The sequence below is a fragment of the Seriola aureovittata genome, chromosome 19 (genome assembly GCF_021018895.1).
Source record: "Seriola aureovittata isolate HTS-2021-v1 ecotype China chromosome 19, ASM2101889v1, whole genome shotgun sequence".
In the NCBI taxonomy this organism is placed as follows: domain Eukaryota; kingdom Metazoa; phylum Chordata; class Actinopteri; order Carangiformes; family Carangidae; genus Seriola; species Seriola aureovittata.
The window spans coordinates 6767781-6792427 of NC_079382.1; the positions used below are offsets into that span (position 1 = coordinate 6767781).

At 43.2% G+C, this 24647-nt stretch overlaps 1 protein-coding gene across 2 annotated transcripts in view; it reads right to left on the reverse strand.

Annotated features, from left to right (window-relative positions):
* Positions 1-3876: 3876 nt before the first annotated feature.
* runx2b (RUNX family transcription factor 2b) overlaps positions 3877-24647 on the reverse strand; it is a 42214-nt gene continuing 21443 nt past the window's right edge. Inside the window, exons 5-8 of one of the 2 annotated variants that reach the window (XM_056363482.1) lie at positions 23185-23289; positions 12579-12746; positions 9967-10128; positions 3877-7225 (exon numbers count right to left, since the gene is read on the reverse strand). In XM_056363482.1, the coding sequence (XP_056219457.1) occupies positions 6747-7225; positions 9967-10128; positions 12579-12746; positions 23185-23289 (914 nt within the window). In that variant the 3' untranslated portion in view covers positions 3877-6746. The remainder of the gene's footprint in view (positions 7226-9966; positions 10129-12578; positions 12747-23184; positions 23290-24647) is intronic. The other variant, XM_056363484.1, reaches the window with a different exon arrangement.

Sequence of the window (24647 nt, forward strand, 5' to 3'; positions counted from 1 at the left end):
CCTGCCCTTGGAGGTTTGAGTGACTTGTGGTGAAGCCTGATGGGGATTATTGATCTGCCTGGCGCGCGCCTGCGGTTTCGGCGTAAGACTGACGACCTCACCAGAGAGAGTTCTTGGCACACGTCGTCCCCTGTCTCAGATCAGTGGGGGAGCCGTGCGGAGGCCGGGACAGGCCTGTCGTGGCCTGAACTGAGCACGGTTTGAGCTCGGAGCCAGGTGATCAAGACATTTTTCTCTGTATTTAAATAATCAGGCCCAAATTTAGGCTGAAGATAACAATAAACATATCTGATTGGCTTTTTGGAGAGGAGTCGTTGAAATGAGTAACCATGTCTGCAGACAGCAGAGCCCGGGGGTATTTATGCTCTTGGTTAGATTTACTGGTTAGGGTTTCAGTTCCAGTTGTGAACCACATGAAATAATCCATGGTCACTGGAGAAGGATGTGGACACCGTGCTAATTATGTGAGATGATGATGTCAGGTATTGATACCTACTAGTGAGCCAGAACTTTTCTCTCTATGCTGTGTTCCAATGTATATAACCGCACTGCGACCACACTCGCTATACGACCACACTCACATCCACATGTCGGACATGTCTGGATCCTCAGCAGCCCTCACACATCCGCACTGTCAGGCGGGCCCTCACTTTATCATTCATAGTTGTAAATCATCGCTTCGCCTGCAGGAAACACGCAGCATTTTATTTTCCAGTCATAAACCATAAAACCTGCCTCTAACACGAGTTATGATCCTTGGAGACAGAGAGGATGAATGTCTAAAGCAGAACCAGACATGATGGCGGGCATCCTTCATCCCCCTTTTTGCCTGGCATCCCCACATGGCTATGGTCGTGTGGTGGATTTTCCAAACAGCCCCAACGTGATCTAAATGTCACCAGGGTTGTATGTCATTCAGCAGTGAACGGGATCTGTGCGACTGCTCCGAATTACCAGTCCATTAGCTCTCAATTAACACTCGCCTGATAAAGTTTTAACAGCCCTTCATCTGACAGGAAGAACACATAGAGTTCCTTCATGCTTGGTTTCAGGCGAAGATGGGGCCCATGCCCAAATTTTTGAAATTTTATTGCCTGGCTGAAACCTATGGAAAAGGCCTGTTTTGCATGAATATTTGGCAGCGGGCTGCGGTTTATCCTGTCTTATGTTCTGTACACTCAGTCGTGCTGCAACAGTTTGCCATTTTTGACAGTTGAGATGGTGTATAATTTGAAACACTGACATGAAGCGAAGGCCTTGGACAAAGAGGGCTTTTGTTTGTGTGTTTGGTCGCTGTCCATGGTCCTGACACTTGAATTTTCACAGTAATTCCTTTTTTTTTTTTTTTTTTTTTTTTTTTCTTCAGGCAGTGTGGCCAGTATCAGATTGCATAATCTGAACTGGCAGAACTCATTAAATGTAGGCTTTTTAGGTTTCATAAGTGCACTTTTCTCTGAGTTGGGTTTCACTTAGCAGCAAATGGTTTCATGGAATCAAATGTTTCCAAAGCAGGCTAAAGACACAGGCATGCTTTAATCTAGTGATGAATGGACTCTGGTGCAGGATGTCAGGCTGCCTTACAACCTACCATGTCTGTGATGTTCTGGGCTGCTGCCTGGATGCAGCTCGCCTGCCAATAGATCATTTCTTTTATTACAGGTCAAAAGACAAGTCGTCGTTTACAACCCCGTCTCTGTGAGGGTGAAGAACTTTTCATATCTGGTATTCATTTACAGCGCAAAAGCTCTTGAGCAGGCTAAAGTCTACAGAGACGAAATGTGGGGTGTTGGAACCTTAGTAGGAGTACCAATAACATAATAAGCACTAGTTTGGCCACATCCAGCCTGCTTTTGGCTGTATGGAGCACCGTATGGGTGGGCCCCTCACCCCGGTCCCTAAGGTTAAATAAAAAAGCCACTAGAGTGCGCCAAAGTACACAGTTATTGTTGACTCAGTTTGAAATTTTCTTGGACTAGGAGGGCGGTTGCTCAATTACAATCTGATCAAATTAAGATCAGTTTTGTGTATGTTATGGTGGGCATGGGCTGATCTCAAAGATGGTCTTCCTCTGAGAAATTCAAGTTGAACGCCGCCATTTGTTGAGATCAGATGACAGAAGATTTAGAGAGGTTCAAGGAGGTCAGCACTTCATGCTGATTCAACATTTAGGGGACGCACTGGAGAGCCCCCTGCCCTCGGCTTATCTCTGGCCTAAATGAGATATCAAGATGCATGGATTCCCTGTTTGAGGGTAGACACACACACACACACACCCACACACCCACACACACACACACAGTCCTCAGCCCTGTTAGTGGAGACGGAAACATAGGCAGAGATATACAGCTCTGTGAGTGGTATGGGACCCTTGAGGATCACTTCCCGCCTGAGCTGCTCCTCTGAAACGTTTGTAGAGGTCAAGTCAACAGTTTGTATTGGGTTGTCAGCTCGGTGTGTGTGTGTGTGTGCAAAGTCATCTGAATGGAGTGGTTTTGTCTCCTCATAAACTCCTGTTTGTATTCCTCTCTGTTGATTGCATAACATAAGGAAGAAAGTGGAGTCTGCTTTGTGCCGCTGCTGCAAAACTACTTATAACCTGGTATAAAAATCAAGCGCACATCATCGCTGGCATCATGTTCAACCATCAAATTTAACAGGGACAAAAACTCTATACCAACCCCGCATAAATGAGTCTGCCTCCGTGCTGCTGTCTCTCCCGTGCATGCAGGACATTATGCTAATTTCTCTGGGTGTCTGGGTCCCGTTGCTCCTCCGGAGTTCATTATTATAATTGCTAGACATGGCTGAGAACGCTGAGAATGTGAACCTGAAACCAGCGGGAGCTTTTTCCACGCAATCTATATTCAGGGAAATCCCGAGAATGTTCCCAATCTGAACCTTAAAAAAACACATGGGATGGTGTAGCTCTCCCTTTCTCCTCTCTCTCTCTATTTCAACATGTGTACGTGTGTGTGCGCACACTTAGATTGGCTCTATTATGTCTTGGAATAATGTAAAACAGCTTCCCTGGTTCTCCCTGTCTCTGTTCCTGTCTCCATCTCTCTGGTTTCCCTGTGCACCTTTGAAATGAAGCCATGGCAGTGGCAGTGGCAGTAGTAGTCTGGCTGAGCGTGCCGGGGGCCCCCAGCCCGCCTTAGTCCCCGTCCAAAGACAATGTTGGTGCAGACGGACCGGCAGACCAGAGATGACACCGCTAAATGTGCTTACAATGCAAAACATGCTCACAGATCTGCTTGTTAACTGTTTCAGAGAAGATTAAACAGGTGATGACACGGCTTAATGTTCTTGGAGAATTAACAGTGCGCTCACTGGTGGCCCTTTCTATTTAAATGGAAATTCAGCAGACAGGGGAATCTAATCCAAATACCCACACAATAGGGTGGATACATAAACCTTCTTACATTAAAGATCTGCTCTAAAAAAAATGTTCAGTTCCCTCTTAAAAGCAAACTTCTCCTTCTCCCTCACAGAAATATTCAAAATCTATGAATATGCAAATAATGTTCCTTTCAGAAGTCTAACTACTGAACACAAGATGCCTTCTACTTCCACTCTCAGTGTTTGTGCACTGGAAGTTACAAGTTTCCACATCACACTGTGTAAATTGCAAACTGGACCACCATTGGCGTCCCATAGTGATGTCACAACATCATCACGTATGCAGGAAACATCTTAAACAGTTAAACAAGGAAACTTTCAACTTTCCCCTTCAAGCAAATAAATATGAAAACAACCTTCTACTATCAAACTCAGCATATACAAAATTCATTAAGTAACAATAAGGAAAACCCCTTTGAGAGCAGACAGAAAATGTGGTGGATAATCTCTATACACACATACATATTCCTTTTTATACCAAACAAAAACAATCATTTTGGTGGAAAGAGGAGATTAAGAGGAAAGAGGAAAAAATAAGTTACAAAATTCCTATTTTATTCTTAAAATAAACAAAATGTACAATCACAATGCCAATTTCACTCACTGTTGTCAGGTCTGTTGTCCCTTTAAAAAAAAAAATCACTTGATGAAACGTACCAGCAAAATCTAATGGAGTCTCCATTAGTTTCAGTTTCCTGACAAGTGTTCATGAGAGAAGAAGCATAACAAAAGACATAACAAGTAAACTTTACATAAGAGCAGGGTAAAGTACGTTTCCTGGATTATCATACATGTTGATCATTAAATAATACAAGGTCTTTGATGACAGACTGTACGCAACATTAAACCAAAAGAAAGAAAATGACGAACCTCTTCTTTTCTGAGGAAGAAAAGAAAAAAAAAACACAACACAAACAAAAGCACATGAAGACAGAATGGGATGTCAGTGCTGCGTTGATGTGTAAACAGTTTTTAAAAGACCATTTCCTGTTCAAAATTGGGAAAAAAAAGAAGAGGTTTAAATAAATTGCAACAGATGTGCATAGTTACTGTGGAGACACTGGGTAAATTTGTAATTGGAAAAAAGCTATAAAATCACAACAATCTAAAAGGTTTTTATTTGCTTTCTTATGTTACACTGTAACAGCAAAAACACTTCTCGTTTGGGCTGAAGCAGTCGGGGAAATGTAGTGTGACATGTTCAATTCCATTAAGCGAGTTCAGAACATCCTCTGCAGAGACTGGGAAAGAGGCACTGCGTGCAAACCTTCAATGAAAAGCTTGAAGCCTGATCCTTGGACAGGGCCATGTTTTTCTCAGCTTTTTCAAATTGGGTTATAATATTACCTACATGCACTGAATATCATATTGTATGAAAGCAAAAAAAAAAAAAAAGAAAAGTTTTTTTCAAACAAATACCAACTGCCTTTTGAGATCAGATTCAACTCCAATGTAAATGGCTTGTTTGGCCAAGTGTTATCCATTCGGCGTATGTGTGTGTGTGTGTGTGTGTGTGTGTGTGTGTGTGTGTGTGTGTGTGACTCCAGTGGCGTTATATCTGCACTGAGGACCAAAACCATGAGCCCTGCTGGCAGCCAGCCACAAGTGCTGCTAGAAATAAAACAAGAAATAAGTGCTTTATGAAACAAACATACACAAGTCTCCCATATCTTTTGGTTACCAGTTTGCTGCCAGCAGCTGCGTCCAATCACTTCGGTTTTTGTACTTTTTCCTTTTACTCCAACGCTTTTTCAAAAAATCTCACATAGTAATTTTAGATTGGAAAAAAATAAATCAGACCTCCCACTTATCCTGGTGCCACAGAGAGATTTTAGACCGTGACACTGGCTAGTGAGGATGGTACAAATGTATTTGGTAAACCATGTCAACAAAAGCAAGAAATGGAAAATAAATAAAAGTCTGGAGGAATGTCACAGCCCATTTTGTCTTTAACTGTGATATCTCCTTCTCAGTCTCAAAGACTGAAAGAGACGCAAAGAAACAAACAAAGACAAGTACCCATGTGTGTCACACACTAAGACAAACTTTTTCAAAGCTATCTTTTGCACATGATATGGAAGCTACAATAGACTTGGCATGTTTCCCTATAATCTTGACAGAGCAGAATGGATATGAAAAAAGACATGCAGGGATCACCCAAGGATTATTCCAGTCCTGAGGAGTTTATGTATCACAAACTAAGTGAACCTTAAAGTCTGACCTGCTGCTTTGGAGCGCGCCGCTAGACGAGGCACCGCCGCAATCATCTTTGGGCTACATGTCAATTCGTGTATAAATGTACCATTTTTTATGTGGACAAGAAAATACATATGTATCTGTGTGCATGTCAGACTAGACAAACTAAAGAAATAAAGCAGATTTTTATCCCCAAATGGATAATTATTTTCCCCCATTGAAGCTCTCTTCCATGGTATGTTGCCAAGAGGCACAATACGAGTTATTGCTCAATAAATACCAAAGGTTTAATTCCAAGCCAAATGTGTGTCAACGCCTAGCGAGGATGTTGGGCTCTTAACGTGTGGAGCAGTTAAACTGAAAGTTACACCAGAAGAAACATGTCGCAATACACTTTGGAAATTACATTTCATATTTGAAACGATTTAAATCTTTGGGTACTACAAAAAAATTAAACCTCTCACTCTGTTAAATTACCTATCAAAAAAAAAAAATTCATTTTAACTTAGTCATATAGATGCATCAAAAATATTCAGATTACACTTCTTTGACTCAAGTTTCAAATACATTACATAATTTATGGCTTTATAAGTTAAAACTAAGAAAACGCCTCAATCTACATCGTTTCACCCACAATATACAAGTTAAATTAATTGATTTAAAGCAATTTTACTGTCCATACCACTGAAGGTAACATATGTGTTACTCTCATCACTTGCTACTCAGTGCTTAACTTGCATCTTGATATTGTCGTAGTACAAAAACATGCTCTGCAAAAAGCCTTACTGAAATACAAACACTATACAAAAGAGGCAGTCTCTTACAAATATTGTTGAAGCATCCCTTAGCTTGTGGATTATAATAAACTAAAATAATGTCTCATCCACTTGGGCCTAGTAAACCAAAATTGTCTTTCTCATTATTGCTGTGAGAATGACTCCCTTTGTAGTGCCTTGGTCAAAACACATTCCAGGAAGACAAGTCCATACAAGTTTGGTCTTTTTTTTTCTTTTTTATCTCAACCTTAATTTCCAAGTAAAAGGTAGAGATAGCTGATGAGAGCTCAAAAATCCCCTTTTCAATAAAAAAAAGGTTTTGTGCTTTCAAACCATGACATCAGTTGACTTCCAATCTCCACCCCCTGGCTTTCTTCAATATGGCCTCCAGACAGCTTCATCCATGCGGCCTCCAGGGTTGAGAACTGTTGGGGAGTTACTGTGGCTCCCGTCGCCGTCCACCCCTCCCTCCGTCTGGCTGGGCAGGTTGGGGTTCACCAGGGAGGTGCCCGTGGAGGCGCTAGTGCAAGGCGGGATCATCCGGGAAGGTGAGCGATCCCCGCCGGGAACCATGGAGAACTGGTACGAGCCGGATGACGCTCCATAGTAGAGATAGGGTGTGCTGCTGGTCTGAAAGGGTCCGCTCTGGCTCTGGGTGGAGCCTGGGTAAGGAGGGGGAAGGTAGGTGTGGTAGTGGGCGCTGCCCAGCGACATGGCGGAGGTGACAGGCGGGGTGTAGGTGAAGGTGGCCGGGTAGTGCATCCGAGGGCTGGAGAAACGAGTCTCTGTGAGGGAGGAGAGGCCCGGGAACTGACGCTCAAACTGGCCAGGGAATGGGCTCAGGTCGGAAGAACCTGAAGAAACACACACACACACACACACACACACACACACACACACACACACACACACACACACCTTTAGGATTTTCTAACATCAACAGAGCAGCAGATATCATTATATCATGTCTATGTTCTATATATTATATCAATAATAACACTTCTCACCAGTTTGTCAGTTTTGATTAAGTGAAATGTGGCACTGGACTCTTAAACTATTTAGCACTATTGAATTTAACAAATAAGTCCGCTGAGAGATGAAACGGTAGTAAACTGAATTGTACGTAATCAGACATTTCATGCCAGAAATGAGTATTAACCAATCTGGATTGGCTAAAGGATTGTGTGGGCACAGTTATGAAATACGATTTATTCATAAATATCCATCAACTTCTGTGATTGTTCACTTCAACTCCCGAGTTTTGATAAAGTTAAAAAGCACATCAGCAGAGTCCCACACATGAATATGTCTTAATATGTTTACGCCTCTGCGTATTTATATTTCTGTGTGTGTGTGTTGGCGTATGTTTATGTGTATCTGTATAACTGTTTATGCATGCAAACACACACTCCATCGTGCAAACACAGTGTGTGTGTGTGTGTGTGTGTGTGTGTGTGTGTGTGTGTGTGTGTGTGTGAGGGAGGGAGGGGGATGTATGTGTGTGAATACTGTATGCACATAAAAAAGCAGTTGGGATGAATCAGGAGCTGCACATGTGGAAACACTTTGAGCAGAAACAGTTTCCATGAGATCCATAATGAGGCAGGGCTGAGCTCTGATGTGGCTCCTCTCCTCGCCTCCCATCGGCTCCAGCATGTGTGTGTATGTGTGTGTCCGTGTGCACGCGCGCCCGAACGAGTGTGCAAGAGAGAGAGAGAGCTGAGAAGGAGCTGCTCCATCTCACCCTTCGTTCCTCTCTTCGCTTCATCCCTTAAAAAATACCCAAAAACCACTAACTGGCTGCGGCGAGCTTCGCGCTGGGCGCAGAGTTTAAGGAGAATAGGAGGTCCTCCCCCTCTCGCGCTCCCTCCCGTCTCCTCTCAGTGGTTTAGTCCAGCCATGGCGCTCTTATCATAAATCACCAGGCGTCTTCCGTGTCACCATGTCTGCTGTGAGAGGACAGGGGGCGACGGGGAAGAAGCGGTGGGGGTGGGGGGACGCAGTGTTTATGTGCAGGGAAGAATTGCGAAGCCCGGTTTGTCGCTAGCGTCAGATAGCATATGCTGCCAATTAAGGCCTTTAAACTTCCTCTTTCCACAAGATCCGTTTGATTCTAATAGAAATAGTAGGTGATTGTCTCTGCTGTAGAGGAGCAGTGTGATCTCAGACATGACCGGCGCTGTTCAATAAACTCCTGACTCCTGCTTTTAACATTTGGACCTATTTTAGTGCTCAAAGGGGCCGTGTGATGATGAGCCAGATCGAACTTTATTGGTTTAAATGAAACCAGAGTGGAACATATTTGGAGGGATTTTACAAAGTTTGGAGCATCATTTCCAAATTAGGTGTCTGACTTGACTGATGAACTTTTGCAACTGCTTCTTAGCAGCTGTAACGTTTCAACAGCAGAGCTGGACTGTGTGAAGGTGTGTGTGGAGGGGGCGGGAAGGTGCTGTGTTTGCACTGGAGCATCCATATCAGCTTCTGCTTGTACTTGTCGGTATGTTCTGTGGCTGGATACTGTTACAGTGCAGCCTGGCGAGGTGTCAACATGATCTCCAGAGATCTGAGAGCCTTAGTCACATCACTTACGATGCATTAAGCGCTCGAGGTGTGCGAGTGGGTAAAAGGTGGGAGGCGAGGTCTTGGCCCGTGTTTATGCGTGTGCACGTCCTCGCACATGCATGTGTGTCACTTTGAGAACAAAGCCTGAAGCTCGTGAGATGAAAGCTGAAGGGGAAGACCGAACTAATCAAAGCTGACAAGGCAGCTGGCTGGATTTTAAACCCTTTCTAATGCAGAGTCACACGGCCGCGTCGCGTAATCACTCACCCTCGCTCGGGGCATACACACACACACACACAGAGGAGGGTGCAGTATGTTAGCACAAGGAAACAGAAGGAAAAAAAAACAGGGTAGAAAAAAAAAAAAAACTCTCATGGCAGTGAGTCAAACAGGTGTACGGGGTAGAAACTTGTCTGGCGGCATGTAAGGATTTTAAAGGAGCTTTCACATTGGGGGAAAAACAGAGACAAATTGGTGCCGTTACAGCAAACAGACTGGCTAATGCAATTACCCAGAATGCCTTGTGAGAGTAGCGTATCGCTATAAAGACACTTTATTTGTCAGTCACGAGCCTGTTATTATCCCTGGGCCTGTTATTACCCATACTCCTCTGGGATCAAAGGCTTGGAGCGAGGAAAAAAGGAAACAATCGTTTTTTCCTCCACTGTTTAAAAAACGCCATCCAAACCGCTCTCTGGATAGACAGTCTGACTCTGACAACATACTTCATTCCTCACGTTCATTTCAGAATGAGCTAATAGCAGCTCGCTGTGGTGTATTAGTCTTCTACTAAATAGTAGCACATCCTTTTTTTTCCCTGTAGTTCACCGAACAAGTCTTTGTTTATGTTTCTGCTTTTGTCTGAGTGTGAAAATCGTGTGTGTGAGCGTCTGTCTTTCTCTCCCCGCTTCCGTCCCTCCCTCTATCGCTTAAGAAAAATGTGTGATCTGGATTATTTGTAGCAGATCAGTGAAGCGTGACCGGACAAGGAGCCGGGCAGTTTCACATGGTTGCAGAGAGGTGGTTCTACCTGGCAATCGTCTAGGCACGTCACTGATGGCAGGCAGGCCCGTGCCTCGGCTGGAGGAGAGGGGGGTGGTGGAGTGGACTGAGGGGGATGCCATTGGACTCAGGTAGGACGGGTACGTCTGTTCATATGACCAGGGAGGAGAGGACTGGGACTGACGAGGGTCTGATGGGGAGAAATTGAGCGAGGGAGGAAGAGGAGGAAGGAGAAAAATAAGCCAGAAAGACACAGAGAGAGAAAAAAAACAGACAGGAAAAGAGAGAAAGAATAATTACCAGAGGCCAATCAGCTGCTTCAGCATGTTCGAATTTTTTGCTTAACTATGGAACCAATTGACAACAGCATTCACAACAACTGCAGACATTATTAGTGACTGTGTTTTTCTGCACTTGTGTTTAGAGGTAAGTATCAGTTGGGCGTGTTATGCAACATCCTCTGTAATGACACATCTGATGTTTACTTTCGAAGAGAAGATCTTCCTGTTTGCCTTATAAAACATTGTGCTTGCAGCTGAGGCACAGAGAGCCTTGCTGGCACTTACCCAGGGTGTAAACACACCAGCAGACCAGCCATGAAAATAACCGTTGCACATACTTCAACATTGTGTCTGTGCTGCAACATAAGTGCAAAGCATGAACGTTGATGGCGATCGCATTATGTGTAAGTTTTTCTTATGTGTTATGTTGATATTTGTGAACTAATTTGTGATTTACAATCTGTAATTCAGTGATTCCCAAACAGGGGTACTTGTTCCCCAGGGGGCACTTCTGTGGTTGTTATGGGTTGTGTGGAAAGATTGCAGAGTTGCTCAATTAATAGAAAAAAAAAGAAAAAGAAAAACAACAACAACAAAACAGATAAATAATAGAAAATAGCTATGGTAATGAAGAAACATGGTGAAAGTTGAAATAGCTAATGGATGGATGGCTAAAGTAGACAGATAGCTAAAAGTAATGGATAAATCAAAATGACATAAAATAAATTAAATCAATGACAAAACTGTTAAAATGGTTAGCTTAAAGCACTACTGGATAAATGGTGCAAATAGTTTGCTAAAATTAATTAATAGATAAATAGGCTAGCTGAAACAGCTAAACATCATGGATAAATAGTAGAGCGAGCTTAATGAAGTGGTAATGGATGACAGTTGAACTTCAGGCTTCTGCCACTCCAAACAGTAGCAGTAAGAAAGCAAAGGTGACCAAACTGACCAACCTTTCACAGATCAACTGATGAAAACCCTTAAATAATTAATAATCTTAAATAAAATCAGGTTTATGATAAATTCAGAATATATTCGAACATGAAGGGTGTCGATGACGGTGTAGATGAGACGGGTGGGGGTACATCTGACAATCACTGCTCTAATCAATACAACTGCACTTTTAAAATTCAAACTTCACCTCAGAATATTTACACCTGAGAGGCAGTTTCCTGACATGGTCCAGTGGATAATACCCTCCATTCACCACCACACCGCTACGCTGTTTAACCATCCTTCAAACGATCCACTAAGTAACACTACAAAGCCGTGTCAGAGACTAACTAGGAGCTAAATGACGACCTGTGACGAGTCTGCAGAGGTGTGAGGGCGATCAGGTAGCAGCCATCCCGCACCGTGACACGTGGCGTTACCTTCTAGGACGTAGATAGATTGAGTGACGGAGCAGAGAAAGACAGACGATCTCAGAGGCAAAGTAAGACACTGCACAAGGCGTTCTGTGGCATGAACCGCTGGTCCCATCAGGTGCGGCCCAGGGCTCCACTTGGGGTTTGATATTTCGCCTTCCATACAGTAAATGTTGCTCAGCTTGTGCCTCAGCCTGCTCGCTTATTCAGTGAATCTCTTTAGGACACTGTTTAGAAAAGTGTAGCTATATTTGTTTTTTCTCTGCAGTTTGTGTGTAAAATACAATGTGAAAAACCGAAAATGTTTAAAATGCTCAGAAACACAAACGTAAAATGTGGGCCCGGGCATTCTGTTTCAAAACAATTTTGTGATATTATTAAAAATATTTTTCTGATTTAATATAATGATTTGACTTTAGCAATTTAACTTAATTTAAAAATCACAATATGGAAAAAGAATAACACATAATTCCATATAAAATAATCAAATTGATGTTCAAAAGTAATGAAATATGTTCTAGTTTTGTTGAGTGAATTTAGTAAAAATAACACAGTGAGATCATATCACAATGACATGATTTTAACTAAAGTCGAAATACAATAATACTGAATGATTGCCCAGTCTTAATTAAATGTCTGGTATTCTTGGAAGCAGGAAACATAAAAACATGATGTCGCATAGCAAAAGAAGCACAATAACAATAGGTTAAGCCTCAAATGATTTTCACTCTGGGTAGAAAAGGTTTCATTGTTCGGTACAGGAGAATATGGTGCAATATTTAAACTTATTTCAATGACACAACACACTGGAAGCACTGTTGACCCCTAACCATGTAATCGCAGAGGACAGAGGTCAAGCTCAACTACAGAACAGTAAGCCGACAGAGACTCAGTGCTTTGCTTCATGAGGGTGGATGCTTGTTGTAATGGTGCTTGAACCCAGTCCTTCTTGGGTGTAAGGTAAGAGGTGATGTTTCGGTGCTCACCTGTTATCTGCGTCTGTCCCTGCGGGTTGAAGGAGTTGGCTGCCGTGTTGAGAGTTGGCCTGGGGCCTTGAGTGGGAACGGTGACCCTCACCCTCATCCTCTCGAGCTCACTGAGGCGGTCCGAGAAGAGACCAGTCTTTGGAGGGTCCTCGAGCTTTTGACGATGCCCTGCAGACACACACAGAGTTTTTCATTGGATCAGAGTTGCACGAGTCACAGATGGGATCCAGGCTGTAATAAAAGACAATTTTATTAGATATGAGTGTTTATATTGTTATGCTGTAATGTCGGATGCAAAACATAATTTTATCAATGTTAGTTTGTTTTCTGTTCTCTTGGCATACAACTTTCCTGTATAATGGACATGTGCCATTCCTTACTTAGTAAATGTTTATGCTCTTAATCAAAGAAGAGCTACAGAGGCTTTTGGGAATGGGATGCTACATCCTGCTAATTAACAAAGACCTCTGCAATTATCTTGTATCAACCTTGCATGGGAGAAAAAGAGAGTTAAGGGATAGAGTAAGAAGTTGCATGTATGTTAAGTTTTAACCTGAGGCTTCTTCCTTCCTCTCACGCCATTTCCCAATTATCCCCACAGGAGTCGTAACCTTTGCCAAATATATTATAGCTGCTCCTTTCCTGCATTCCTCCGCTGATCACCTTGCACCCTTTATATTCCTGATCCTATTCTCATCAGTTTTTCAGGCTGGTATCTCTGGACTCCTCCAATATACATATACAATACATGCACATTGCAAACAGATAGATCGTGCAGCCCTGTTGGCCCTGTAGTGGGAACCTCAGCTCATAAGTAGACTATAGTTTTGCAAAGGTGGGGTAAAAACAGAGGCCTGTGCACACACAGTCCCTTTTAACACTGACATAGGACTGTGTCAGTACGTCTGTCTGGTCTCGCACTAGTTCCTCTGTAAAGGCGGTAAAGTAAATATCAAACAGAGGAGAGCAGAAACTCCTGCTGTGCTTGGCGGAGCTCCAGCTGGCTCAGGCAGAAACAGCGAGCTACTTCACAATCCTGCCCAACCTGCCTGGGCTGGGAACAAAGGCCTGGCACTACACCTATAGCGCTGGGTGGGTGTTATGGAGGAAGAGGAGAGGAGAGGAGAATCATCATTTGTGTTACTGAAGGATTATTACGAAGATCAAAGACCACAGAAGACTGCTCACTGGGGATCCATGTGGACTAATAGTCTAACATATGTACTAATACCCACCCCCCTCGACCCAGCTGAGAAGCTTTGTTGCATGCCATCCCCAGCTTTTTATGTTACTGCATATTTCCTGTCACTTTCACTGTCAAATAAACACTAAAAGACAGAAAAAAAAATCCTTTAAAAACCGCCTCATCTTCAGCGCAGCATTTTTCCACTATTGCATCTTCGAAAAAAATTATTTCAGCCTCAGAAATGCTTTTATAAACCATCTGACTCTTCACAACAAATTAATTTATTCTGGAACAACTGTTTGGAATTTTAATACCAAATACTGCTGCTATGAAATGAGACTTGAGAATGGCGGCAGTGAAAAAGCCGCCAGTGACAGACCACGATTTTTATTACAATGACGTTACTGGACTGGCATCATCCCGTTCAAAATAAACACACAATCTCATCATCGGCTTCTTAACATAGCTGCTTTGGAACGTAGAATAATATCGGCTACTTGAAAACCTCAGCTTATTGAAGACTTTATAACATAATTCTTGTCCATATTTCATTAATAATATTTCTCCATCGTTCCTGTGGATAATTTGTGCCTCTTGCTGGCATTCCTCATCTCTCTGTGCAAGCTGTGCCCAGTCAATCATAGCGTTTCCATTTTCAACAGACCGAATTTCTATTCTAAAAAAGCCTCGGGACACAGTGCGGGCTTTGTGCACAGCCCGTCTCCTAGTGATGGGAATAAATAGCAATGGGAGACCAAGGGAGATGAGGGGAGACAGAGGGGGACAGACACGAGGGGGGGGGGGGTGGGGCACATGGAGAGGAAGAGACCCTGATGACCAGTAAATTAAGAGCTCTGGATGGGTCTGAACCAGTCAGGAGACACATGCTCTGTGAAGAGTGCTGAGCACGGAGTATAGCGAATGGTGAAACAGTTAGAGAGGGTTTGGGATTTTGACATCTCTGAGGGAGATCTCAAAATACAGACAGATATTTACATGTATATTTAAGAAGATGAACACAGTTCTGATCTGCATGACAAGCCAGCTCTCTATCACTGGTAACTTTATCACACAATTTCAGTAACTCTCAGCTTCCACCCTGGACTACAATTCTGTCAAAAAACCTATGGATGCAACCCTGTTTAAAGGAAACCAATGTATTTTTTCTCTTATAGGAATGCAGCATGTCAACCACCACATCAAGGTCCACTTTACACTCCAAATAGCCAGACCTCAAGTCCATTAGTTTAGCAGTCCCTGACAGTAAATACAGTTTTTCATGAGTTAATTACACCTTTTAGACGACAACTGTTGCCAAACACAAGACGTCTCAGCTGTTTTATCGGAACCCTAGCAGGGCGGAGGAATGAGCCGGGGGTATTTAAAGGAGCGGGAAAGGCGGATGATTTCACTGCCGTAGGGAAAGTCCCTGAGATTCCCATCATCCCTGTGAAAACAGCGGAGATTTTCGATAGCGCCTGCCACTTCCCTGCCCAGCCAGCGGCCGGAAACATGGACAGATTCAGACCAGATGTGAGCAACTTGCACACACACAAAAAAACACACGTAGAAACACACACATGCAAGAATGGATGTATGCAAACACATGTCTGCGCATGCAATCATGCACATTTGTGCACATGCATGGTGCATACACCTTTGCCCACAGTACAAACTCACACATGCACACATATGCACACACACACACACACACACTAAAAAAAAGATTAATAATGATTAGATAACACCTCTGTAGATAGTATCTCTAATCACACAGTTGCACACTGATCCTAGAATAGTATTATTTCAGCCGTCCAAGAGACATAAGTCTGGATTCGACTCACCCCTGCTGATCTGATAACAGTTAGTAAGAGCAAGTAGGCAAACAGAATATAAGTCCTCCGTAATTAATGGCAGCATTATATTGGATCTGAGCCTGAGCATAGAGATCTTTAACGGATGGTTAGCTATCCCCTCATATGTTCTGGCTGAAAATATTCCTCAAACACCCAAATTCTTTTAGCTATGGGATGGCTGCTGTTGGGATTTTGCATGACAAGGGTAACTAGTCCCACAGGCTAAAAGTTTAAAGGAATTGTTTGACATTTTGTGAAAAACGCTAATTCGCTTTCTTGCCAAGTGTGAGATAAATATGAAGTTATAGGGGGAAACAGGTAGCCTGGATTTGCCTGAAGGTAATTTTTTTGTACAGATTAAAAAAACATAAACAATGTGTCGATTAGTGGGGTTTAGAAGTGGTTGTAGGCCGATTTTGCTCTGTTTTCCTGTTTCCACTCTTCATGCTAACATCTCCTGGCTATAGCTTCATATGTTACTTATTATCAGCTTATCAGTCATGTGTGAAGCGCGATCAACTGCACTAACCTGTTTGAAAGGTGATATTCAAACAAAGATATTTACCGTACTGACATATATCTCTCACCAGGAAGGTGTTTCCAAAATGTCAACCTACGCCTTTAAAGAACCTCCTCCCCCCACCGACACATCAAGTTTCAGCTATCGTTACAGACACATCAGTAGGAAATTCTCCTGCCTGCTGCCTGACTAAGTAACATGTGAGGAAAATGCGTAGCGCCAGAAAATCCTGAATAAATGGGATAATTTATAAATTTGGTGTCACGTCATGCCCTCTAAGCCCTTCAGTCTGGTTTATGATCACTGGGTGAGCTCGAATGAATGTATCTTTGGGGCTGATTCAGAAAAACCCCCATGCTCATGGAGCCTGAGTTGAATCAGCCAGTCTGTGTTTGTGTGCGTATGTATGTGTGTGTCAGTCATCTCGCGGTGGAACAGCCAGTAAAGTCGATGAATGAATACACTGGGTCCATATTTCACTTTTTTATTTGGAGCCCTCACAGTGGCCATGTTGTTTTTGTGAGCAGTCAGAAACAATGAATTATTTCAGGTGGCAATCTGAAGCTGGCAGAGCGTGGCGCGGGAGGAAAAGCGCTGAGTGGGTGACAGCCAGACGCCCGTCTACCATGGGGGTCTGGTATAAAGAGAGACGAGAGAGGAAGAAAGGGAAGAAAAAAGAAGAGGAGAGCTAATAAAAACAGAACTGGAAAAAAAGAAGAGAAAGGCGAAAAAGTGGAAAAGAGAGACGAGGGAGGAGGTTTGGGAGATGAGGCAGCAAGCGAAGGAGAGAAGGAGAAAGAGAGAAAGGGGGAGCCAGGCTGTCGTGGAGCGCTGCCAGCCGTCTGTGTGGTCCATGCGTTCCAGCCTGGAGGAAGCAAGCCAGGCAAGGGAAGGGCACACACATACACACACACACACTTACGTACACACACAGACACACAAAACAATTCCCAATGGCGATACATTTATTGAAAGCAAAAACACTTTATATACACACTTGTACGATACTGTCCATAGTTTAAAGAGCACTCACAGACAGCGTACCTCTGCACCTCTCTGCTCACATTAAAGTGTTTTGATTCAGAACAGGGCAGAACAAATCCCTCAGAGATGTTTTTGTTGCAGCTCAGAGCCAACCAACTCTGGACCCTCTTTCTTAATCTTTATCTCTTTTTATGATTCACTTTCTGCCTCCCATTCTCGCTCTTTATTCATCTGTCTTTCTCTCTGTCTCTCCCTCCCACTGAATGATTTTGTGTTTTGCGTTGTAGAGGCCTTGGCACCTCTTCAAGGAACTTCATGAGACATTCAACTGACTGACTGCCTCTGGAAAAGCCTGAAGTCTTTTTTTCTCCTCTCTCTTTTTCCCCTCTTCCCTCCCTCCTTTCCTCCCTCACTCCCTCCCTCCCTCCCTCCCTCCCTCTTTTCATTCCTTTTCCTCCTGATGTTTGGGTGAGTTTTATTTGTCCGGATCCCATTGTTAAAAGCTGCTTCGAGTAAAGCAGCAGATAATGGTTGTGGGTGTGTGTCTATGTGTGTGTATGTCTGTGAGGGACAAAAGACTACTGAGTCTTTTAAAACCCTTTTTAATTACCTGGATCCTGTACAAAAGTATATTCTATTTTTTGGACAGGTTGCTTGAGGCAGTCACTGACAAGGCATGAAAATCCAGAGACATAAAGGGCCTCATATTCCTGTACATAATTCAAGGAAGTTAAATGGTAGCTGGCTGACATCATCTAAATATTGTGGTACAATGTAATTAGCATATGTGAGGATCTTAGCATTTAGCATTGAGCATAAACATCTGTTGTAAGAAACAAAGCCTGGGCCTTACAGCACGTAATAATACCCTACAAGTGCATGTAATGGCATGTGTATGTGATGACAATGTTAGGAGGCCTTTTGGTGTTGTCATGACAGATATGTTAATGGAGGCATCTCACTTACTCATACTGTTTACAGCCTTGCAGCGTGGAAGATGGCAGACTTATTTCAGGAGTTTTAATAGAGTGTAGCCTAGCAACCACTCTAATAAGGTTGTGTTGAGGTGTGAGGACTTTTGTCTGAGTGGAAGCATGCATCATCCTCTGCTCCTCATCTCTCTTGTGGTGTGCCACAAGGCTCAGTTTTAGGCCCACTACTGTTTTTTTGTTTACATGCTTCCTCTTGGGGACATTATTATCAAATAAAATATTTCTCCTTCAAAATACACCATCCCCCCCATGGGATGCTTTGGTCTTGGTATGATTCAGATGTTATTTCACTGCCTTTTATGGGGTTAAGTTTAATTTTCATGCAGACAACCCCTATGTACTGTATGTACCAATAACACCTGGCAATATCATGAATATCTTCATGAGATTAAGCACCGGATGTCCAATTTTATAGATAATTTTATTTTGGTCCTCCAATCTTCCCTCAGTGCTTAACAATCTTGGCAGTCCCTAATTATGTATTAAACCTGTGGCTAGAAATCCCCCTTTGATGTTAAAGCAAAAAAGTCCTTCTTTTCTGTCCTCTTCTGACTTGGAGAAAGTTATCCACTGCTTTTGATTCATCCCAACAGAACTACTTTAACTCAGTTTAGCCGTCTCTCTCAATTGTAGCCTGTCCAAAATTGGCAGCAATGCTTTTAATAAATTCAGGGAAGTGTGATCACACCACCCCTATCTTAGCCTCCATTCACTATGAGTTAATTTCAGAGCTGATGTCAAAATTTTACTTGTTACATTCAAAGTTAAATTAGGTCTAGGCCCAAAATACATTCGTCACCTCCTGACCCCTTGTGAGCTGGACCAACCTGAGGACCTCTGGCAACAGTGTCCTGGCTGTTCCAAGGTCCAGGTTAGTAACTAGACGCAACAGAGCTTTTGCTGCTTTGAAATTACTTGCTGGAGCAATTTAGGTTTGCTACTTCTATGTCAAGTCACTTTGCATGCATTTCCATGTTCATAATTTCTAGCCTGATATTAGCCACTGTAATTCCTTACTTGAGTTTACATTATTTTATTTTTCCCTTTTGTCTCTATGTTGTTTTAAAAAAAATCTTTATCTATGCACATTTGCACACATATTAAGTTACTATTATTATGACAGCTATCAATGTGAATGTATAGAGATAGAGAGCTGCATAAATATTGTGTGCATATGTGAGTGTGACTATGTGTGTGTCGCTGGAAGAGTTGGCTTGGCAGACAGGTCTTCTGAACCACTAATATTGTCTGCAGGCCTGTAAGTAACCAGGGCCTCTTCACCAGACTTGTTAACACCCTGACCAAAACTGAACCAAAACACGACCCCGTCTCCGAGCCCAGAACCCCCAGACCCAGCGGCTTCAAACGCCAGAGAGCAGAGACGGGCCTGACCGCTAACCTCCACCACTGACGCATAACACACACACGTCTCACACACACACGCCCGGTTATGCACAGTAACCACTGCAATATGCCACAGCAAGACACAGTATGTGTGACGCCATAATGGTTTTTGTCACCTCCTATGTTTGTCTGTCATCAATTAACTATAATGAGAACAGTGGGTTTGGACAGAAAGCCTTGTATATTGTGTTATTATGGCTCAGCTATTATCACTCAGGAAGTTTGTCTCAGCTGGCTGCAGCCACCGTCAGGAGCAGCTGAAAGGAGACAGAACCACCTATAAAAGCATATTGGTTTAAACAACCACTCCCTGTCTATTAGCTCAAAATGACATTTAATGAGGCCTATTAGCTCTGCTCCAAATCAGCACTGTGGCTACACTAGACACGAGACTAATGACACCCATAACACACACTCTCTCTCTCTAAAAACATTGTCATGTGGGTGCACACATGCAGACACAGGCACTAAAGGACAGCCATACATGCATCTGTAATCATATCTACATGAACAAACACACATGCACATTCCTATATGCATGAACACACACAGACACATACATGTACAAACACAGTTGTTGAGTTGTTGGTACAGTGGCAAACCACAGGGTAACCAAGAGCTGTCAAACGATTAAGCACAATGCGAGCCACAGAAACCAAGTTAGCCTGCCGCTAATAACACAGTGGCCAGAGGGACCTGACTAACCACTTACCATACTCGCACACACACATATGCACCCACTATAAACCTCTAAGGAAAATCATACCACAGATCTTTAAACTAGGCCTCACTGATATTCGTCACTCTAACCACCCAATTAATTAGCTAAAGCTCAGCGCCACAGTTCAGAGATATGAGCTCCCTTCATTCATGGGTGGTCCTTCTTTATTCCCCCCACTGATATTAGATGAGGAACCGCTGGGGAAATGACATCCCTCAGGAAGACTCATATGGCTACCATAAGGCTTATCAAACACGCTGACACAAAATGTCCTTCCTGAATGAGACACCCACAACCAGGCAAGTCATTAACAGGGAGCAAGGGCTGACAGTTTAAAATTCAATTCATAGTGTTATTGTCACCTTATTTTCCACAAACAACACAGTGCTTTTAAAGAGCAGGGCCATTGAGTGCCAGTGTATGTCAACTTTAAGACAGCCTACTGTTCTTTCTCTGTGTGGACCGCTCCCTGTAGGGGCCCAGTGTACCACAGGCCTCCTAATTACCCACTCGTTTAACACAAAATAGAGCTGTAATGGCCGACAAAGCCCCCCCATGTGTCAATGAAGCGTTCACAGATAGAATCACAGTTTTGGAGACAGCCGGTGCTCTCAGCTCTGTGAGTCTCTCCGTGCTGAAACCCGGAGGAGGGGAGGTGTGGTTGAGAGGGCACATGTGTGTTTTGCCACCCTCCGACCTCGGCTTAATGACCCCTGAGAGAGAGACGTGTTCTGGCTGTAGTTTTTGGGTAAATTACACCGGTGCTGCAATTCTGACCACTTAACGGCAAAGTAAAGAAGTTCAGGGGTTACGTATGATGACATAGTATTTATTGCTTAAATTACTGTGATGAGACTTAAGTTAGAACATGCAAACTTCAACTTTCAAGCTTTCTCTCATACCACAAACTGAGCAATTACAAGGGAAGAACAATAGGTGAAAGTGTTAAGTCTCTTCCCTTCACCTGGCATCAGGTAGTGCTGCCTTTGTCTTGTTCAGTGTCTCAGTCGAACTTCACTTATGTCCACGTCTCCATTAAGGCTTTTTGGACACGAATCTTAAGACTGCAACTTTGTTGAGACCAAACTTTGGCTTTTCTAAACAAATTCTACTCCAACTCCCATCTGCTCGCCACCAAGCAACAGGACTTGTTTGAAAGTCATCTGATGGGGGACAGCAGATGCACAGGAAATGCTTTTGATCAAACAAGATGGCTGGAGAGCAGGGAGGGATGAAGGGGAAAAAGTGGGTGTGACTGAGTACATGTGCTTTTGAGGACAAGCATGTGCCTTTGTTTCAGGGTGCGTGTTGATGAGCGCTGAATGTCGATTGTGTGAAGCGTTTTTTGGCACCACGGGCAGGTTTCCTACAACAGAGACTGATGGTGGTACTAATCCTTCTGTCTCCCGGCTCCTCTGTGTCTCTGTGCGTCCTGGTGCCATATGTGACGGGGCCAGCGGGTGGGTGGTGGGTTGTTTGTGATGTGATATTGTTCACTGAGACGCCATGAGATGAGAATATGTTTTTTTTTTTTTTTTTTTTTTTTTTTATGAATAGGGAGGAGGGTTGGGGAAACAGCTGCATGCCAGACCAGTTGGCACTGACGGCTATAGTAAAGTTTTTTTTCCTCCTCAGTTGTTTTTATATGGCCCATTAAAATGAGCTGATGCTAGCACTCTGCTACCCAGTGTACCCTCTCAGGAATATTCTGCCTCACTTTTTATTTCTCTTCTTTCTCTCAAGCCGTCACATGGGATGGCTGAACCGCTTTCTCACAGGTCAACTTAATTAGAAGCCAGCTGATTGCTAATTAACACAATCAGAACTTTTTCCAGTAAAACTATTTTTTGGTTTTGTTAATTAACCTGTTTTATTACTCTGTCTCCATTTTAGCTAGGTATTTGCTGCCATTGGCCACTCGCACAGTCAGCCACACCCACACATTAGTTTAAGGGGCAAGTTTAGGAGCACAATTTAGTCTGTACAAACCAAGCAGTAACCTGAAAAATGAAGCCAAAACAGAAATGCCAAAAACTGCAGTTCCTCAAATGGCCACTTGAGGCGGACTCCAAAAGTCAATCCCCATAGACATGTTAAAGTGCCTGACTTTACAGCAGAAAAAAACATGTTTACAGCCTAGTACAAAAAACGGTTTTGGTCTGTATACCTAATTTCCCCCTTCATGACAACTTTTATATAACTCACTCATTTAAATTAATAATTAAAAGGCTAAAGTTATGCATAATTGAGGGTGTGGCCGCTTTGAGTGACAGGTGGGTGCTGCTAGCTGTCTGTTAGGCAGCAGGTCAAACATTACTTTACTAATGTAATGTAATGTAATAAGTTGTATGTAATTTATATGTTAGCACTAATAAGCAGGTGTCACTGTCTGCGCTCAATAAACCTGACTCATTAGCTTAGCTCATTAACTGGCTAATAAGTCAGCTAATTAATTAGCTGTGCCTTAGCCCACACGCGGTTCAAAACCACCCTTCAGAAACCTATGTGCGACGTCCATCTTTAAATAGGCAACAGTCTATGATACAAACAGTTGTATAATTTCCTCTGTGGAAGAATTACCCTGATGATGTCATCAGGGTTATCTTGGCTTGAGCTCGAGACTTAAAGTTTGAACCTGCATTACAATCTGGAGGTTTGGGGTTTGATTGAAATGGGCATTTAGGAGGCAACAAGGGCTGAATGAAGGATAATATTGTGGTGCATTATGGGAAATGTAGGATCCAGTGTTTCTGGAGCTTGACCCACAATAAGGACTTAAAGGACTTCTACTGCTTTGATTTTAACCACTCTTTTTTTAGCCTGTCACTCATGAGTCCCCAAACTTTATATAAGTTCACTGGTGTAACCATTTAAAGGCAAACTAAAACAACTAACATGTTCTATGCATGGTACCATACTGTATGTGCATGCATTTGTACTCACTCCTGGGCTCACGTGGTCCATCCACGGTGACCTTTATGGCTCGGTGGTAAGTGGCCACTTGTGGTGGGTTGGTGAATACTGTGATTGTCAGCGTGAAGCTCTTGCCTGTGGTGACATCAAACAACATCAAATGACATGCCATCTGCAGAGACAATGACCTGCATTCATTGCTAAACCATTCCTAAGTCACAAGTGTGGTTGTGATCACATAATAGCCAATACAAACTGGGAAAAATCGACTTTAAGCGGATTAACGACAGACAACATGTTTGAGGGGGTCTATTTAGGTTCTTTGGCAGAGCCTAAATGGAAGATTGACTGGAGGAGCCAGTATCTTGTTATCCAGAATTTCTCCCTGTCTAATGCAGTGTGAGTGGGCGAGAGGCATTTTAATAGTCACTTCCTTTCTCAATAATCCCCAGCAGTTGCTGCCTTGGGGTTGAGTGTCTGTCTGTGCAAGTGCGTATGTTCCTATGTGCATGCACGAGGAATGCTATGAATCAGAGCACAACAGCCAAGTCAGCAGCAGCACTAACGCCTGAGGTATGCAGGCGCATCACGTAACCATGACAACACACAGGAAACAGGAAGTGGGGGGCAGGTAGCTGCAGCGACTCATCGGAGCAGCTGTCCATTCAGTAGCAGCCATCTACCAGTGCGTGTCCTCCCCTCTTCCGTTCCATGCTGTAGCTCACTATAAACATGCCTTTCAAAGCAGTGATAAGTCAGGCAGATAGCAGATCACAGATACAACAGGTGTCCCACATACCTGGTTTGAGGGGCATGTGGGTGAAGCAGAGCTAGTGATTTACGATAAAAATGGGACACCTAGTGCGTCACCTCCCTGTGCTCCCTGCCATCATCGCCGCTGTCATATGTTACCTGCGATCTAATTTTGGCTTAATGTTAACACTATTAAGTCTAATAATGTTATCAACAGTATCTGATTACTCTCTGTTAATTGTCCATCCATCCATGCTGTCATCATACAGTGGCACCATTTCAGCCCTGTAACTATCAATCCTTGTCCAACTCTGTTGACTCTCCCCGCCTCTCTATACACGCCTTTTATCTAACATCCTATCAGTTCGCTCTGCTTGTACTTATCTCTGTCTTTGCCGGGTATTCATTTCAGACACCTCGTAGTCTGATCTCCCCTGGCTCCTATGTCACTTCCTGTGACTAGATTCTGTGTCACAGTGAAGGGACGCCCGCAAGATCTCTGTGGCAACAGGTCCAAAGACCATGCCTCTTCTCCTCTCTATACTCTGTCACCCTTCATCCCGCCTGACCGCCACTGCTTCCTGCCTTTTTGACAGCTACAACAGAAAAGGAAACTGAAAAGAAAAGTTACTGGTAGAGCTGATGACAGCTCTTAACACCACCAACTTATCTTAGGGGACAACTTTCTGTGAGACCTGTAGTAAATAAAAGTCTCTATGAAAATATTTCCAGAAAGTTTG